A 16,453-nucleotide genomic window follows, 5' to 3' on the forward strand; every position below is an offset into this window, starting at 1 on the left:
TATATTGTTTTTACCTTTTCTGCTCAATCGGCCTATGATGCCTACTAGGTACATGTTGTCTTGGTACTCATACTACACTCTGCATCTACTTTCGTGATACAGGACCGAGCACTAGCTACCGCCGTAGATAGATCGAGCCTGTTGCAGTCAGCTTCGGAGACTAGGGTGAGCACTTGATGTTTTTGGATCATTCATGTCTCCTTCAGTATGGATGGCCCGTCTTTTGCCTTTTGAGACAAGTCAGTTGTTATATCTATTTTTGGTCCACTTTCGGCTTGTACTCATCTTTTATTTTGTAGTAGCTCTGTACTTGTGACTTCCAGGTTTTGGGAGGGATCTTTAGTTGTTTATATCATGTTTTGGTTTACTTCCACTTATTCTTTCTGCTTATCTTTATAATTCGTCACTCTTGTTTAGTTTCTGCCCTCAAACCATTTACTTGAAGTTTCGGGTTGACAAGTTGGTTTACCTACTGGTGGGTTATAGTAGGTATCATCATTACCTGAGGAATTGGGTCGTGACACATTTCTCTCGAGTGACATCAACTATAAACGACAAGCAAATAAATGTTATTTCATATAATTTAAGGGCAAATTTGACCCCTTGCCTTTTATTAAATAACACGTTGAGATAAGTTATTTTACTAATGACGAGGGCTTCTTTGGGATCAAAATCAAACAAATTTTTTAATATATAATGTGCAAAATTTCCAAAAATAAATTGTCCATTTCAGAATGAATGGCAATTTTTGCATGTTCCTCACTTCCCAATTTTCAGTCATGTTTGTACATCAAGATTCTTTTTTAAAATATATATATATATTTCAACTTTTCTAAGTTGATTAACGTGACGTGATTCTTGAAATATCAATGATATAGTACTTGAATTCAATGGTTTAATTGGACATATTCTTTGAAATAATTAGGAAAAGAAATTATACTACTAGTCCTATTTGGATAGGGAAACAATTATTCTACTCCTATTAGTATAGGGAAGCCAAGTTTAGCCTATAAAAGAAGGTGATATTGTGAAGGAAGCGAAAATCTTTCTTTCAGCATCGTTAGTTTATTTGCTCTGCTCTTTTGGCAGAGTCAAGACATAATGGCTGGGCATATGAATGTTTTGAATGTGCTTGATTCGGCAAAAACACAATGGTATCACTTCACAGCAATCATAATAGCTGGAATGGGATGTTTCACTGATGCCTACGATCTCTTCTGCATATCTCTAGTCACTAAGTTGCTTGGACGCATTTACTACCATGTCGATGGCTCTTCAAAGCCTGGTTCACTACCTCCCAATGTCTCCGCTGTTGTCAATGGTGTCGCCTTCTGTGGTACCCTTGCTGGCCAACTCTTCTTTGGCTGGCTTGGTGACGAAATGGGCAGGAAGAAAGTCTATGGCATGACCCTTATGCTCATGTGTATATGTTCCATTGCTTCTGGCCTTTCTTTCGGTAGGGAGCCTAAGACTGTCTTGACCACCCTCTACTTCTTTCGCTTCTGGCTTGGTTTTGGAATTGGTGGCGATTACCCTCTTTCTGCAACTATTATGTCTGAATATGCCAACAAAAAGACGAGGGGTGCCTTCGTTGCTGCTGTTTTCCCTATGCAAGGATTTGGGATCCTGGCAGGTGGTATTTTTGCCATCATTATCTCTGCTGCATTCCAGGTTTGTTTCAAGGCGCCAGCCTATGAAGTGGATGCGCTTGGTTCAACGGTTCCTCAAGCAGATTACGTTTGGAGGATTATATTCATGGTTGGGTCAATTCCTTCTCTCCTCACTTACTACTGGAGGATGAAGATGCCTGAAGCTGCTCGTTACACTGCTCTTGTAGCCAAAAATGTTAAGTAGGCCACTGCAGAAATGGAAAAGGTTATGCAGGTTGACATTGAGGCAGAGCAAAAAGAGCATGCAGTTTCTTCTGTAAAGTCCGGCAATGAATTTGGTTTGTTCACGAAACAATTTCTTAGTCGACATGGACTTCACTTGCTTGGCACAACCAGCACATGGTTTCTTGACATTGCATACTACAGCCAAAACTTGTTCCAAAAGGACATTTTCAGTGCCATTGGATGGATTCCTGCTGCCAAGACTATGAATGCAATTGAAGAAGTTTACAAAATTGCACGGGCCCAAACTCTTATCGCTCTCTGCAGTACCGTGCCTGGCTACTGGTTCACAGTGTTTCTCATTGACAGGATTGGCAGGTTTACCATTCAATTGATTGGCTTCACAATGATGACAATCTTCATGTTTGCTCTGGCCATTCCTTACCACCACTGGACTCTCCCTGGCCACCATATCGGGTTTGTGGTCCTCTATTCACTGACCTTCTTTGCCAACTTTGGACCCAACGCCACTACATTTGTCGTGTCTGCTGAGATTTTCCCTGCTAGATTGAGGTCGACTTGCCATGGAATATCAGCTGCAAGTGGAAAGTTAGGGGCAATGGTGGGTGAATTTGGATTCTTGTATTTGGCTCAGCCACAAGACAAGACCAAGGCTGATGCAGGGTATCCTGCTGGAATTGGGGTGAGGAATTCACTCATTGTCCTTGGCGTGGTCAACCTTCTGGGAACATTTTTCACTTTCTTGGTTCCAGAATCCAAGGGGAAGTCATTGGAAGAGATGTCAAGGGAAAACGAAGGCTCAGCTGAGGAAGGAGCAGAAGTGGAGAATCATAACAGGACAGTTCCTGTGTAAAAGCAGTTACTAGTTTCATTTCTTTCCCTTTAATCCTTTATATGCTCTGCAAAGGTTCTATCTAGTAGACTATAGCTTTTTTTTAGTTCAAGCTATAGTGTAGAGATACTAAGTTTCTTTAGTTCCATATGTTTTGTGTCATATGATGCAGTATAGAAGTTCCTAATATAACATTTCATGTCTAAAAGTAGTTACCCGTTCCATCTACAATGTATTAGTGTCATATATGGACCTGGTAATATATTTTATGGGATTTGTTATGTAGTCATATATGATCCAAATATATTAGTGTAGAGAATCACAGAATTCTCCAACAGTTTATGCGTCTTACAAAACTAAATCTGAACTAACTTTATTGAACATAACAGTAAGCATATTGAGCATTAGATGTTGATTCAAATGAAAGATATATTTATAGTCATAATTCCCAATTGGAAAATTGGCAACCACTGATATATTATGCAGTTCCCAAGTGTTCAAACATCTGAGAAAAAGGCAACAACATATACATTAACAAGCTAAATGCTCAACTGGAAATCAGCCTTTCCAGATGTCCAATTATTTAAGAAGAGTTTTCTTCTGTGGCGATATTTAAGCTATTGGCACTAATCACTATGATGATAGTAAGGCCCTGCTAGTTCTCTTTCCTTATTAGAGGAAAGATAGTGTTGATTGCAAGATGGCTCAGTGAGCACGGTCTTTCAGCACTTCAAGATCAACTTCTGTGGGATCAGTAGCCTGAATCTCATAATGTAAACCATCCAGCTCCCTTCTAAATGCGTCTTTAGAGGTGGCGTAAAGCATCTTCGCACGTATACGAGATGTTGCAGGAGACCTAAGGAAACAAAAGCAATGCACTGAGAATGTGAGAAGGAAAAAAATTAAGCTGTTACTTGTAGTTCTCTGAGATGCTAAACTTGCACTACTAGCTATGAATTAGCTTCCGTACGTGCCATGAAATTCATCAACTAAAGTAATACATGGAAATCAAACAAACGTATACAGAGGCAAAGGCAGAACAGTGGAAGTATATTTAAAAATTCTCAAAATTATGCTTCCCAAACCTTGGTTTATCTTTATATATATTTTGCTCTCATAAATAGAGCACCCAAAAAAAGTTCAAAACAACTTTGCCACGGAGACCTGAGCATAAATGCATAATAGATGGTCATAAAATGAGAGTAAGACATGATCTTAATCTTTCAGAAAATACAACCAAACTGATTTTCTTTTGGCATTTGGAAGAGACAAACATTTTGGCATTGAAAAGAAATCTTGCTGATAAATGAAATACTAACAAGTAATTTACAAGGATCATAGCATCAAATTTTCTGTGTAAATGGAAGGAAACATACAGGAAAACCAAGCAAATTAAAAGATCAAACAGTAGTAGGCAATCATACACAAATGAAAATAGGCAGGAGGAGGTGGGGGACTAACCAATGAACAAAGAATATCTTGCTCTTTTGGCAATTCTCGGAAGTAACAAAGTCAAAGTCATACACGGCATATCGGCAATCATTTTCAGGCAAAGAAGCAGTAAAATCATCAAAGCTTTCAGCAGGGGTGCCAGTTTTCTCAACAACAACCTCCTTTTTCTTTTCATCGATTTTGAAAATCACGTATCTATGAACCTTCTTCCTCTTCAACTCCAAGAATGCATTTTTACCGTGATCAGCCACACCCATTCCAGAAGAAGCATTAGGCTGAAATTCAAGGAAAGATCCAGCCTAGTGTCAATACTTAATATGGAAAGAGAGAGATAATTAGAGGATTTCAAATACCAAAGATTTTAGTTCTTCACCGTTTGTCCATAGATTTTGACTTGAAACTTAAAATTTAAAATTTTGACTTTTTGGAATTGGAAACTACATGTATTTTATTTGGAAAAAAATTGAACCTTTATGAGTGGAAGTCCTAAAAACTAGTTTAGATAACTTGACAATATTTGAAGCTCAAATTTCATAGCCGAATAGATATTTAAAGATAAATTTTCAAAATATATGGTTAAACACTAGCTAAGAATACTAATTTAACTTTCCAAATCGGCATTTATCTTTTTATTAATTAGAGTTAGAGCGTCTTGACTATTCAATCGGATATGTGCTACTTTCCATCAGAAGCAAGAATCGTACAAACATCTATGGAGCGTAGGGGAAACCTAGCAGATGTCCCCAATCGGGGATACGCTTGCTTCTTCACATGCCTATCAGCTAGAGGCATCACCATGTAGCGGGGAGAGGGGGGTGTAACCTTATAATTTGAGAAGTTCGTGCTCAATAGTAGAGGCGGATCCATGATTTTCAATTTTTGGGTGTCATACTGCTTTGAACAGTAACTTATGGCAAAAATTTCAGCGTAGAGCAAGATAATACTTAATATTTATTAGCAAATTTGCATAATTTTTTTTAAAAAAAGCTTGCTTCTTCACAAGCCTATCAGGTAGAGGCACCACCATGTAGCGGGGGGAGGAGGGGGGGTGTAACCTTATAACTTGACAAGTTGGTTTAACAGTCAATAGAACCTCGTAAGGGACTACAACGTAAAATCTACATAGATGCTATTATGGTGGTTAAATCAAAATTATGAAGAGAAATTAGGAGATTTAGTTAATAAGGAGCAAGTACAAAATAAGTGTGGTGAACATAACATACAAATTCATCAAAGACGTACATGTACAAAACAAAATTAAAGATTGAGCACATACCCCTCTGAATTTGAAAGACATGATTAATGTCTAAAGAAACTGAAGAGCAAAAAAATTAAACGATCCTTGAGAGAGGATGGAATGGGGATATGAGTTGAATTGATTAGATAAGTATAAGAGAAAAAATAGGAAGATACTGCCAAAATGAGGTAATAGTATTTATTCTGCTTGTTTTCTTTTATGTCTGTATCGAAAGGACACCTTCTCAACTCAGGGTCGGTGCGTTGATTGAACGCTTCCCACACTTTTTGCGATGCCAAATGCCAATTTCACTATGCATTCCTCTTCAAATTCTTGTCCTTTCCTCACTACTTTCGGGTCCTCTCTCAAATATATAACATATCAAACATTAAATATGTTTTCTTTTAAATATTTTGATAAATCTTTTTATAGATTAAATGAATTATATTTTCATGAGTTAATTTTGTTATCATTATTTTTGATATTGTTATAACAGCTACAACAATGGTGCTGTATCAACATCTTTATTGTCCAGTTTACGCTAGTCAAAGTCGACTCCTGAATGATGACGTTTGTACAATTTCCTTAGATACTAATCCACATTTAGACAGTTAAATCATATGATTCATTGACATGTTCTCTGAAAATTTCAAGCTTGGCAAGCTACACACAAAAATTAAAATTAAAAGGAATAATGCATAAGTATCCTCTTGAATGATGATCGAAATTTTAGTGACACACTTTAATTTAATTAGGATCTTATTACCTCCAAACTTATTTTTTTTTGTATTTTCGTGCACCTTTCAAGCTGACGTGACACCTTCAACCAATAAGTTGGTTGTGTTTGTACACACTTGTCGCCACATCAATAATTAATTTTTTATAATTTTAATTGTTTTAAAAAAATAATTTTTTAAAATCTTTTTATTTTCTTTATCTTGTATTTAAATTAAGTTAGTACACACCATTTTTATTTTTTTAAAAAATCTTACATTTAAAATTTTATAACTTTTTTAAAAAAAATTCATTCTTTGTATTTTCTCTTTTATTTTTCTATTGATTTTATTTACTCTTTTTATTTTCTTTGACTTTCCTTTTTGATATGATTTCAAATTTAATTCCACATGCTTGTATTTACAATTAGTTAATTTCAAATGGATATCAAAATAATTGGAAAAAAATCAAATAAATATAAAAAAAATTAAAACGATAAAATTAAAGAATACTTTTTAATTATTTTTTAAAAGAATCCACATAATTTTTTTAAAATAATTAAAAGTGAAAAGATAAGAAATTAATGAAAGGAAAAAAATAAAAAATTTAAAGTAAGGAAGAAATTAAAATAAATATTTTACATAGAAAGAAATGATAATAATTACAAACTAGTTCCATTTTACATACACTCTTTGTGCCAGAGTGTATTTTTTCCATTTTAAAATAGTTCAGAGGAATAATAAGATCCTAATAAAATTAAAATGTGTCACAGAAATTTCGGTCATAGGTGACGGTGATATGCATTATCCCAAATTAAAATTGAAAGTTCGCTCTCTTTTTTTTCCTTCATTTTTCTAGTTTCCCTCCCCTAAATATGAAAACTAGATGGCCCCAAAAGATGGAAAAACTATTAAGTTTTCCAAGAGATAAAAAGCCTAATGTCAAAGAGACGTACGGGCTCTAGGAAGAATATCATTCATGAGTTACTAACGTTCTATACACAACCATTGAAAGGATTACAAACTTACACCGTAATATGTTTTGCACATATTATAGATACATCTAGATGTATCTGGAAGAACAGTTTATTTTCTCTGTAAAATTTTGGTTCCAGAGAAAACGCAGGAGATTTAACTAAGTCTAAAACATCACGTTGACATTCAAAAAAGAAAAACAAAACGTTCATTTGATGCTGCGGTCAAAAACATATACTACTATATATAATAGCAGAGAAATATATTCACCGGGATACAATTTCTATTTAATCTGATGTCCTCGGGGGCTCACTAGGACAAAATGACCATCCAATACTAAAGAAATACAATTCTAGGCCGCCAAATATATTTGTACACGTCAAAAACGACCAATGTCATCACTCCAAATCGACCAACCTACTGTTTTCATCAGAGTTCAAATTACATTAGATCTGGATCATCTTCATAATCATAGTCTGGTTCACTTGAATGCCTCGTTCTCTTTGCATCTCTTGGACCTCCCCTTCCCTTCCTTTGTCTACCTCTGTAGAAACAGAAAAAAAACCAGGGTACTCTATTGTATTAGAACATGAAAAATGGATTGTCGAGAATAAGAGAAAAAACAGTTAAACTATCTATTTTACTCCTTCATCGCTAGTAGTGAAAGGATAATATTCAATACTCACTGAACATTGGCAGATATCCCTCCACCATCCCGACCAAGAGCTTGTTCCTCAGCCTGAAAATGTGCAAAAATGCTACTTTCATGTTCTTTGAAATATGTAATCAGCACCACAACTTATGTTCGATGAAATATGCATTAATGTGTCATTCCAAGACCATCGTCCAACTCTGAGTAGATGGGAACATGATAGTCCATGGACAGTAGTTTCTCAATTGCCATTTTTTACTTTTGGTCTCTTTTGGGTAGAGACAATCAAAGGGGTTACAAGATGAGATTCCAGAAATTGCAATTTAAGTTTCAAGGCGAGGTTTCAGCAAATTGTAATTTAAAGGATAGATGAAAGGTAATAATATACAAGAGAACCAGCTACTAACGTCACGTCACGACGTCTTCAGAATGCTACCTGAGCTATTTCCAAGAAAAATTAACGTAAATATCATTTTTTAGTGCTCAATGTTAATGGCAAAGTTCTGAGAACACTCAAAAGGTTGGGGGGGGCTAACGTGGATGGGAGCTTCTAGTACGTTGCTTGGTAGTTGATAGACACCTATCTCTTTCTTTTCCATTCTACTTATATTTAACCAAGTCTTTTTCAACCAAAAACAAGCTCTAACTGCCTTCACACCTTAACCACCGCTACCCACTCAAATGGGACTTGTTCCCCTTAATCTACTTAATGGTGATTCATTTGAAAATCGATACCTTCTCTGTTTCATTCCTTCCTTTTTCCATTTATGTTATGCTCTCTTTTCTTTCTATCCTTTACAGGGTCCTAAAAAGAGGATTTCGCATTGTATTTCAACAGAATGGGCTATGATCTCTATCTTAAAACAGGACTACAAACCAAGAAGGTGGTCAAAGACGAGGGCTGCCTTGCTATTGTTGCCCGCCCTATCAATTTTTTTAGATTTAGTCAGTTTTAATGTATCTTCTTGACATTCACATGGGGGACCATAACTTGCCTCTCAATCTCTAGACATTTAAAAGATAGAGACAGGATAGTTAATGGATTATAATCTATTAGCTACTGTACTATGTCAAGTATAAATCCTAGCAAGAAACAAAGGGCACCGTTTGTACAACAGGGAACAGAGCATATGATCTTGCGAAATGACAGACATAAACTTAGAGACAAACTAAATTTGCATGTCATGCACAGAAACTCTGATATGATTCCCAGTGTATAAGATCATATACATCCATCAACAGCATTCAAGCGTTTCCCTTGCTGAGAAATACAGAAAAATACATACTGCCGGTGAGGTGACAGACGACAAAGAAAAGAGCCTATCTTCAGGTTGAAACTTCCTGGACCGTTTCAAGCTGCAAAATAATCAAAAAGAAAAAGCTTAATTTCAGTAAAAAAAAACGTATAGGCGAACCTTAAGTTTTGGCCAGAAAATTGAAACCTAAAGACAGCGATTCAGTAGATTTTTTAAATCATCATTATATTACCAGAGGATAATGGAATAAACTAATGATGATACTCTTCTATTTCTTAGGAATAACAGTTTCAATAACGTTTGCAACATCAAATAGATGTTTACTATTTTTTACTATATTATATTCCAAAAACACTGAAGTAAATGTATAGTCTACATGTTCCTCCAACAACCACTAAACAACTCACCTTTCCAACTCTTCTCGTAATAGTCATGTGAGTCGATGTAAATAACAAAAAAAGGATGTAGGGAAGGATCCTTTTATCAATGGTGTCAATTACGACTTGAACGCATTTCAACTAATCCACTGGACAATCTTTCCAACCCACAAGCATTGCAAAGCATTCCTGCCAACAAGACAGGAGGAAATGGGCTCGCACCAGGTGTTATAGCTGCAATTCAAACCTGAGACCTCCCTTCAACTACTAGTCCATCCCCTTGGGTACAGGAATTATTTTCATTCTACCAACAACTAAAATGCTTAATCACGTAGGTCTATTCAGCACAATCAGTCCAACTAAAATGTCAATAACATTGAGTTTATACCAATGTTTAATAGGTTTTCTCGGTACTCTCATCTTGTAGAATTTAGCTCCAAAATAAAAACAGATTGCAACTATTGTTATTTCACACACTGACAACAAGATTAACATTCTTTCATACGTCTTCCCCAGAAAATAAAGGAGAAAAGACAGAGGGACAGCAGAACTAAGCCTTTCAATAATGAGTCTCACAAGGTGAAAAGACAGTGTTGTGAAAAAGCGCCGAAGCGCTCGCTTTAAGCATGAAGCGAAGCGAGGCGAGGCAAGGCACTAGCGCTTCAATACCGTGAAGCGAAGCGATTTTAGAAAAGCGTGCGCTTCATGGGAAAAGCAAGAAGCGCGCTTCATGTAGAAGCGAGAAAAAAGCTCGCTTATTTGGAAAAAGCGGCACTAGGGTTTTTTTTAAAAAAAAATCTGTAAAGCTTACAATTAATTGTTCCAAGCTGTTGCGACTTCTTCGAGAGTTTGACAGTTCAACTTCTTCAACCAGGTTAGTTTTTCTTCTTCTCTTCTTCTCTTTCTCTTTCTATTTTTATTTCTATTCAGAAGTATTGCCGTCTGCGCAACTGCTGCGATGTTCTTCTCTCATCTCTTCTTCTTTTTCTATTTCTATTCAGCAGTAATGCTTCTGCACAGCTGCTGTGAAGATAAAGAATTATTTTTTCAAGTTTTTGTTTCTCTTCTGCGCGACTCTGTTATGTTTTGGCCATTTTTTTTTTTTTTTGATTTGGGTTCTCACTTCTCAGTATTTGGGACCTCTGTTTTGTTAAGCTTGAGCATATGCTCTGTTTTTTTTTTCCACATAGTCTGGCTGCTTTATTATTTTTTTTTAATTTTGCTGCAGCTGCTCTATTAATTTTGCTGTGAGCTGCTCTATTAATTTTGCTGCCATCTATCAACTGCTCTATTATTGTTTTGACAATTTGACTTGTGTGACTGAATTATTATTCTATTTTTTCTTTGTAGTAAGTTGTATTTTCTTAATGGCACAAAAAAGGGATCCAACTTGGGCATATGGAATTGCCATGGGAAGTAACACAAAAATCAAATGTGTTTTCTGTGATATGACATATAATGGAGGAATAGTCCATCACAAGAAGCATCTTATTGGTGGTTATAAAGATGTTAAAGTGTGTCCAACGGTCCTGAATAGTGTGAAGGAAGAAATAAAAGAGTAAAAAAAAAGAGGCAGCCCAGTGCACTAAAGCTCCCGCTATGCGCGGGGTCCGGAGTATTTTACAAAAAAAAATGAATTTAAAACTGAAATGAATCCTGAAGCATCCATGGTTAATTTTGTTGACGATGACGAAATGGATGATGAAGTTGAAGTGAATATGCCAATGGGGCCTCCCTCAAAAAAGAAACCTTCAACTAGTGAAAGTGGGTCATCCACCGCTAGCAATGTCAAAGGTCCTCTTAATCTCTATTTCTCGCAAAAACCAAATGAAAAGAGAAAAGGTGGACCTATTGATCTATAGGCTTCTAGCAAGATTTTACGGGATCGTGCTGTATCTGCTTTTTCTAGGTGGATGTATGATGCAGGGTTGCCTTTCAATTGTGTCAACTACACCGAAAGTTTTGGTGAATTCATTGAGGCAGTAGGCCAATATGGTCTTGGAATGAAGCCCCCCACCTATCATGAGGTAAGAGTTCCTTGTTTAAAAAAAGAGGTGGAAAAGACAAACAAAATTGTAGAAGATCATAAGGTTCAATAGAAAACATATGGTTGTTAGATTATGATGGATAAATGGACAGCAAGGAATGGGAAAATGATCATCAATGTTTTGGTGAATTCTCCAAAAGGGAGTGTGTTCCTTGAATCTAATGATGCTAGTGACTCTTCTGTTGATTCTAATAAGATGTTTTAACTTGTTTGAGAAGACTATCTTGAAAATAGGCAAGGAAAATGTGGTACAAGTTGTGACTGATAATGCAAGTGAGAACAAAAAAGCGGGTGACATGTTGAAGGGAGTGTTCCCGCATATTTTTCGGACTCCTTGTGCTGCTCACTGTATCAACTTGATGTTTCGTGACATTTTCAAAGAGGCCCCGTATTCTACAGGTGAACTTGAGTCTTGATATTTAATGTTCTTTTTTAATCTTCATGTTAGTTTTCTTACTTATTAACTATTAAAATTTTTTGAATAGCTTTTGGTAAGGCTGTTAAGATACATTCTTATATCAGTCAAAGGGCACTATTGTAATATGATGAGGAGATACACAAAGCAAAGAAACTTGGTAAAACCTGCTAAGACAAGATTCGCAATAGCTTTTTTGACATTGCATAGTTTTTATATGCAAAAACAATCCGAGAACCTTGTTTATGTCCACTGAATGGACTGAGAGTGTATGCAAAGGAAACTCTTGGGAAAGAAGTTGCGAGACACATCATAGTCCATATTTTTGGAATGACACTATTCAAGCACTTAGAGTTGGTGGTCCTTTAGATAATGAACTTCGTATGGTGGATGGGGAGAAAAAACCACCAATGGGCTACATTTATGAAGCTATGGATAGGGCCAAAGAAAGTATTGAAAAGGCATTCAATTATGATGATAGAAAATATATGAATGTTTTCAAAATCATTGATGCAAGGTGGACGGATCAACTTCATCAACCTTTACATGTAGCTGGACATATTTTGAACTCAGGGCTCTATTATAAAAATAATGAGATGAAGTCTTTAACTAAAGAAGTGTGGTTGGGATATCATGCATGTGTTGAGAGGATGATCCTAGATAAAACTTTCAAGACAAAATAAGGTATGAGTTTGGTGTGTACATGAAAGCTGATGGGCTACTTGGAATTGAGTCAGCCATTAGAGCTAGAACCTTATGGTCACTAGGTGAGCATTTCAACATTTAACTGTTAGAAACTTTTAAGTTATTACATATTAACTTTTAAAATAATTCTTCTACAGTTGAATGGTGGATGCAATATGGTCATAATGTCCCAAACTTGCAACAATTTCTATTAGAGTGCAAAGTTTAACTTGTAGCTCATCCGGTTGCGAGAGAAATTGGAGCGTGTATGAACATGTGAGAACCTATATTACGTTATTACTAAATTAAATGGTATCTTAATTGTCCAAAGTCCTCCCATTAATTACTTTCTACGAATTCTATGCAGATTCATACTAAAAAGAGAAACAGGCTAGAGTTAAAACGCCTGAATGATCTAGTGTTCATCAAATATAATAGAACATTGGTGCGTTGCTACAATGCTCGCAATACCATTGATATAATTTTGTTGGATAATATTGATGATGCAAATGAATGGTTAACTGGAGCACCCCAAAATCATGAAAATGAAGAAGTATACGAAGGAGAAGGTCTCACTTATGGTGATGTTTCTACGGCTAGTGGTGTGGAGGAGAATATTTATGGTTTTAGGGGGAGTATTTTAAGGGGAAAGTAAAAAAGAGTAGCTACAGGTTCAAGTTCATGTTCAAATAGAAGTAGAACTCTTGTTGATGAGTCCTCCGATGAGGAAGAAGATGAGGACCAAGTAGAAGTAGAACCCTTGTTGATGGCACTTTAAGAGTTTGAGGATCTTGCTGAAGAATAGAATTTTGCTCTCTTTGTGATTTGGTTATGCATTTGCTTTATATGTTGTTACTTATGAGGATTATTGATTATCTAGTTACTTTTTAATCTAAGTCTTTTGAGTTCTTGATTATTTATCTATGCATATTTTATATTTTATATTTTTATACTAAATAACGCTTTTTCTGAAAAAAACATGCGCTTTGCTTCACTCTTTTGTGAAGCAAGCCCCCGTCGCTTTTTTTCGCTTCTCGCTTCTCAAAACACCGTGAAAAGAAGAACACGAAGCTAGCTCATTAACATCATTGATGAACTTTTTATGCCTGCGTGAATATATTATATATACAATCACATTTTACAAAGCAAAAGAAAAATGCCAAAAGTAATTTGGATGTATTCTGCCTTCTTGTCCACATCCATCTAAATGTAACATGATTAACATCCATCGTAGAACATTGGCTATCAAAATCTTGCCCCCTACTCTGACCCTATGTTTTTCCTATTATACTCCTTCCATCAATCGGTTGAGCAAGTAACTTAACCATTTGTAAGAACAAAATTACTTGTCCATAGTATCATCATAATAAATTGTTATATAATTACTTAAAAGTTATGTGACTACACTATTCTCCAGACACTAAGGGCTTTTCTTACTTCTTAAGATGGACATGAAAGGAATGGCTAGTCTCCACTCTTTCCATTTCTCTTTGAAATCCTTTCATCCAAACATATCACGCTGCAGGAAAGCAATCCACACAAGAAGCACTAGATTACGACAAGACTTATCCATTTCTCAAAACCAAGTCATCAAACTAGGCTTAATGCCAAACTAGATAGGGTCAGGTATATAAATTGTATGTATCAATTCACCATTTTTCTTTATTCAAACGCAATTCATTGCAATATCAGACTAAATTCTTTATCCACACCCATCCTTAGGCGAACCCTGCTTATACTGACTCGCGCCTAGGTCTCATTTTAGCAGATATAGAACTGGAAAATTTATAACAAAGAGCAAAAAGTAATACAACTTACAAGCTGGTACTCTTGGATGAAGATAGAAATCCTTCAAACCCTTTAAGTACATTTCCACATTGGCTAGGATCCTGTAGGTAAATAGTCTCCATGTCGTAAACCTGCAAGTCAGTTGGAATTTCAGGGAATTAATATTGAAACTATACATAAAACGTTAAAACCCCAGAAATATAGACCTGCTTTTCGAGGTTTCGGAGATCTTCATGAAGTTTGGCTCTTTTGGACAAGAGACCAGCGAGGACTGCCGAGGGATTGGAGGATGTTCGTTGCCCTAAAATGGATTTACGGGACAAACATACTTGAAAATATCTGTTAAACAAAAATTAGGAAGAAAGAAGATAAAGAGGGTTTACCTGCGGCTTCCATTGAGATCAACAAACTGTTTATATAGGTTTCTGATAGCAACGCTGGCACCTTCTGAACCCTTCCGATCTTGGACAAAAAGGAGTTTCTTTTCTCGACGTTGACGTTTCGGCCGTCCGGGTGGCTAATTTTTTTTCTATAAAATAATATATATTTTTTTGGTGTTTAGCGGTTGTAATAAAACACTTTTTAAAAATATATAATATTAAAGATTAAGAAAATTATATATTATTGTTTCTATGAATGTCTATTTATTTCTTTGACGAAACGTTATTTAGAAAAGGTATACGACAAAGTTCTGAGGAAGGTTTTGTGAAGATGCTTGGAGTCGCGAGGTTTATCCGTTACATTAGAGAGATTAAGGCATTAAAAGAATCAAAAATGACTAAAATATTCCTGAAATTAATCTATCGGAGGTGACCTACGGGCCCTACCTATGGGTCGTAGGTCACTCTACGGATCATTTTAGAGGCTCATGGAAATCGAAGAAAAATTCCAAGTTTCTGATGTTTGGGCTACGGTCACCTTCTACGGGCTGTACTCTTTTACAGATCGTGCATGACCTTCGTCCTGTCTAAGTACAAAACCAACCCCTTTGAATCTCCAACTACGACACTACCTATGGGTCGTAGGGCCGTCGATGGACCATCCTATTGGTCCGTGGTCGACTTTTGAGACTTGAAAATTTCTCAAACTCGGGACCTTACCTATGACCCCCAACTGCGGACCATGGGACCTTATACGGCCTGTAGATCACATGCGTAGATCACCTTGAGACTTAGCCATTTTTCTCAAGTATCAGGCTCAACTGTGACTGTCTTTCTACGAGTCATAGGACCTTGTACAGTTCGTAGGTTAGCTTTGTAGGAACTCATGTGAACTTTAAAAATATCCAATTTTCAGGACCTCATTTACGGAACCCTTCTATAGACCGTAGGTCCTTGGACGGCCCGTAGGTAGGTTCGTTTGAACGGCACCACCAAAGATTTTTACAACTTGACTTTCCAACTTTCTGGGTGTTACAAAATTTGGCTATAAAACTTTTGAGTAGTAACTTAGAAATCTCGAGACTAGGTTAGACTTGGATAAAATCTGAGTTAGATGAGGTCTAAGGCAATTTGGTAATGGATTGGTGTTGATTTCTAAGTTTTGAATTAGCTACTAGCTGAGGCGTTAAGGAATCCACTAGGCCTTATAAAAGTGAATTCAGGTGAGAAGAACACCAGGAATTGAATTTGGCATGAAGGAGTTATTTTAGAACAACAAGCTTTGAAGTTATGTTGTGAAATGGGGGTTTGAGACAAGAATTTCAAGTTTTTGTCTCCCTGCAAACCTCCATAGAAAGCTGAATCTCATCATGGTGGGGTGTTCTATAGCGGGACAGTCACGGGTTTTAAGTCAGAAAGTCACAAAATCATTTTTTATTTCCGCAATTTCATTTTTTGAGAGCTAGGAGTGACTTGGGGCATTATTTTTGAGTTTTTCACCAATTTTTTCAGTAAAGGCAAGTTAATCATTTCTCAAACTTATAATTTGATTCTTAGAACTTAGAATCTATTAGAATTCTCTTAGGGAAAAAATTTGGCCTAAAATTAATGGTGCGAAAAACCTAAGTTGGGTGAGATGATCATGAAATTGGCCAAGAGTTATGATTTTGATATAATTCGAGTAATGTAGGTCATTTTTCATTAACCTCTTGTATTTTTTGTTTGTTTTAGACCAAGAATGAGTCAAGACATTGGAAAAAGGGAAAACTCCAACTCTTTAGAGTTTTCAAGG

The 16,453-nt window shown here is 36.1% G+C and overlaps 2 protein-coding genes and 1 pseudogene across 2 annotated transcripts; 1 reads left to right on the top strand and 2 right to left on the bottom strand.

Moving 5' to 3' along the window:
* Positions 1-1,101: 1,101 nt before the first annotated feature.
* Positions 1,102-2,706, top strand: LOC129881702 (low affinity inorganic phosphate transporter 1-like; annotated as a pseudogene).
* A 390-nt stretch (positions 2,707-3,096) lies between these two features.
* Positions 3,097-5,572, bottom strand: LOC129882737 (actin-depolymerizing factor). Its single transcript, XM_055957167.1, has 3 exons — positions 5,414-5,572; positions 4,147-4,412; positions 3,097-3,541 (listed from the first exon to the last, which is right to left on the bottom strand). The coding sequence occupies exons 1-3, from the start codon at positions 5,432-5,434 to the stop codon at positions 3,391-3,393; spliced, it is 438 nt and encodes a 145-aa protein (XP_055813142.1). The 5' UTR covers positions 5,435-5,572; the 3' UTR covers positions 3,097-3,390.
* Positions 5,573-7,281: 1,709 nt separating this feature from the next.
* LOC129882738 (uncharacterized) lies at positions 7,282-14,798 on the bottom strand. Its single transcript, XM_055957168.1, has 6 exons — positions 14,665-14,798; positions 14,488-14,582; positions 14,312-14,412; positions 9,001-9,070; positions 7,749-7,801; positions 7,282-7,606 (listed from the first exon to the last, which is right to left on the bottom strand). The coding sequence occupies exons 1-6, from the start codon at positions 14,675-14,677 to the stop codon at positions 7,504-7,506; spliced, it is 435 nt and encodes a 144-aa protein (XP_055813143.1). The 5' UTR covers positions 14,678-14,798; the 3' UTR covers positions 7,282-7,503.
* Between the last annotated feature and the right edge of the window lie 1,655 nt (positions 14,799-16,453).

Source organism: Solanum dulcamara, chromosome 3, assembly GCF_947179165.1.
Source record: "Solanum dulcamara chromosome 3, daSolDulc1.2, whole genome shotgun sequence".
Classification (NCBI taxonomy): Eukaryota; Viridiplantae; Streptophyta; class Magnoliopsida; order Solanales; family Solanaceae; genus Solanum; species Solanum dulcamara.

Bases quoted from the DNA above. Each gene is read 5' to 3' on its own strand.
- LOC129882737 (XM_055957167.1), bottom strand. From the start codon at position 5,434: ATGTCTTTCAAATTCAGAGGG. The intron at 4,413-5,413 runs GTATGTGCTCAA...CTTGAATTTCAG, and splicing joins TGTCTTTCAAATTCAGAGGG to CCTAATGCTTCTTCTGGAAT. The intron at 3,542-4,146 runs GTTAGTCCCCCA...TTGTTTCCTTAG, and splicing joins AAGATATTCTTTGTTCATTG to GTCTCCTGCAACATCTCGTA.
- LOC129882738 (XM_055957168.1), bottom strand. The intron at 7,802-9,000 runs GTATGTATTTTT...GCACATTTTCAG, and splicing joins CGTCTGTCACCTCACCGGCA to GCTGAGGAACAAGCTCTTGG. The intron at 7,607-7,748 runs GTGAGTATTGAA...CTGTTTCTACAG, and splicing joins GGGATATCTGCCAATGTTCA to AGGTAGACAAAGGAAGGGAA.